The sequence below is a fragment of the Eimeria mitis genome, genomic scaffold, assembly GCF_000499745.2.
Source record: "Eimeria mitis Houghton genomic scaffold, Emh_scaff7963, whole genome shotgun sequence".
NCBI lineage: Eukaryota > Apicomplexa > Conoidasida > Eucoccidiorida > Eimeriidae > Eimeria > Eimeria mitis.
Genome location: NW_024016193.1, coordinates 1 through 2,064, shown reverse-complemented (window position 1 = coordinate 2,064; position 2,064 = coordinate 1). Strand labels below are relative to the sequence as shown.

Here is a 2,064-nt window from a genome sequence, read left to right as displayed (position 1 = left end):
CACACTGCCTTGCGGTGTCAGCGCTAAACCCTGAACAATAACCTGCCCCAAAGCAGCGTCTGCTGTTCGTGGCTAGATGATTCTCCATGGCATCTCATGGCATAAGTATACCTTCCGACGCTTCTCGACTTTCCCTGTGTGTTCAATGGGCGTTCACGCCTGATGCGATGCAGAATGCAAAGCATACAGGAGCCTAGGGCGGCCGACACGGGCGTCCTAACCGGCGCTGCCCGGATGAGAATCAACAGTTTGTGTGTAACGCGTATGCAGTATGTAATGCCGTGTCTACACCTAACAACCGATAAAGCATGAAACGCTTTACTGCCAAGTCCTGCAGACGCCCCTGCACACGCCTGCAAGAACAGTCGGCCCTCCCTTGGGGCATGGGGAGGACTGAACTTCACGATCCTGTCCCAGAAGACTAAAGTTGAACGCTCAGACGCTGCAAATAGGCGGGCTTAGGGTGTTCTGTATGATGCTTTAGTACTCCTTTGAGTAGCCTCAATTCACTCTGTTTTCAAATTTAGGGCAAATGCATGACCGAAAAACAACAGAAACAACAAGGAAACTCTCAGTGCACATGAATTAACCCGAATCACTATTTAAGTTTGTTTCGGGCCAATACGTCTCCGTCGTCGCAATTCATCCCTGTGGAGGCAGCGTTACTGCGTTACTGCAAAGCCTGACTTCTTGCGGCAAAATGCAAGATGCTTGCAACGGTAAAGTTAATACGGGACACATATTTATGCCGATGTACATATCATACATTTCTATAAACCAATGTAGTGCACATCAATACCCCGAATTTATTACCAAGGGATTAAGCTGGAGCGCCCTACCGTTCCAGCCCAAAGACCAACGAGCGCTGCACGGCTCGATCGGATGGAAAATCCGAAAAATGCAGTGGCAGCAAGCGCTTGAATTATATAGTATGTTATTAAATTGTATATTTTAAACAGTTATATTCTAGGCATAGAGAGCTACCAGCGGTGGAAACCACTAGCAAACGCATGCAGCGCTGGGCGGTTCAAAAACCAGTGCAGGCTGCACCGGCGACGTGGATTGGCTGCTTACAGAGATAGAAAGTAAAAACCATTGGTGAACTCAAAAGCTGTATATCATTTGTTCAAGAGGGATGCGTCGCTGAGGATTCTGTCTTCACCTGGCGGACTCTGCGAGTCTGCGGTCTCGCCGCGCTGTGACGGCCGAACAGGCGGTGATGAACGCAGCTGTTGCTTCTGCTTCTGGAGAATATCTCGCTTCTTCACTATGATATCCTTTTAAGGATGGAGAATATCTTGAGCAGCATCGCCGATGCTCCCATCGGCGCTGCTGCGAAGAAACGGGCGTACGAACTCGTGCTGAAGATCGTGAACAAGTAAGGAACACGAACTGAAAACCAGCTGCAGAGACCTCTCGGTTGTCTGCTCCCCTTGCTGTGTGCTTAATACCACCCGATGTGTATGTTTGTGCTCCTTCAGTATTGTCGAAGCAGCCCGGAACCAGGACCCGAATCTACCGAAGTTCAAATGGGTGAAGGCACACGGCGGCTCGCCCGTAAGGGAAAGGGTGCTTAACGTGAGCCCGCTGTTCCGCGAGTTGCTGGAAGCTCTGGGCTTTCGGCTTAGGGTGGGCCGGCCTCCTCACTTGCAGACGGGCAGCCCGCAGGAGTACATCGTTCTGGAGGGGGCTGTTGATCTGGACGCCTTAGTCAGCAATGCACAGCTCATAGAGGCGGTGATCAGCAGTCTGCCTGAGGAGGAGTCCTGCACTTCAGGATCCGCAGGTGCAGCAGCCCCTTCCCCGGCTACCTGTCAGTCAAGGGAGAACTCTTCTGCAGCCCAAGACAACAGTACCTCTCCGACGCGGCAACCATCATCCGGGTGCGTCATTCGTCTAAGTCCTGGTGGTATTTCTTCATGTTGAACTGGATGTTGATGCTCCATGAATGTATCAGCAGTCTGCTCACGGACAGGCAGTGATGCAAGGAAACTGTGCTTTGCTGTGTTGTGTGACGCGCAGCCTCAGCTCCAGCCCATCCGCTTCCTCCCGCAGGCCAGACCC

At 51.8% G+C, this 2,064-nt stretch overlaps 1 protein-coding gene across 1 annotated transcript; it reads left to right on the top strand.

Annotated features, from left to right (window-relative positions):
- Positions 1–1,286: 1,286 nt before the first annotated feature.
- On the top strand, positions 1,287–1,926 carry EMH_0093340 (uncharacterized protein; the record flags this gene model as incomplete). The annotated part of the gene is made up of 2 exons (XM_038023094.1): positions 1,287–1,378; positions 1,482–1,926. 2 exons carry the CDS (start codon positions 1,287–1,289, stop codon positions 1,924–1,926), a joined length of 537 nt encoding a protein of 178 aa, XP_037878948.1.
- Between the last annotated feature and the right edge of the window lie 138 nt (positions 1,927–2,064).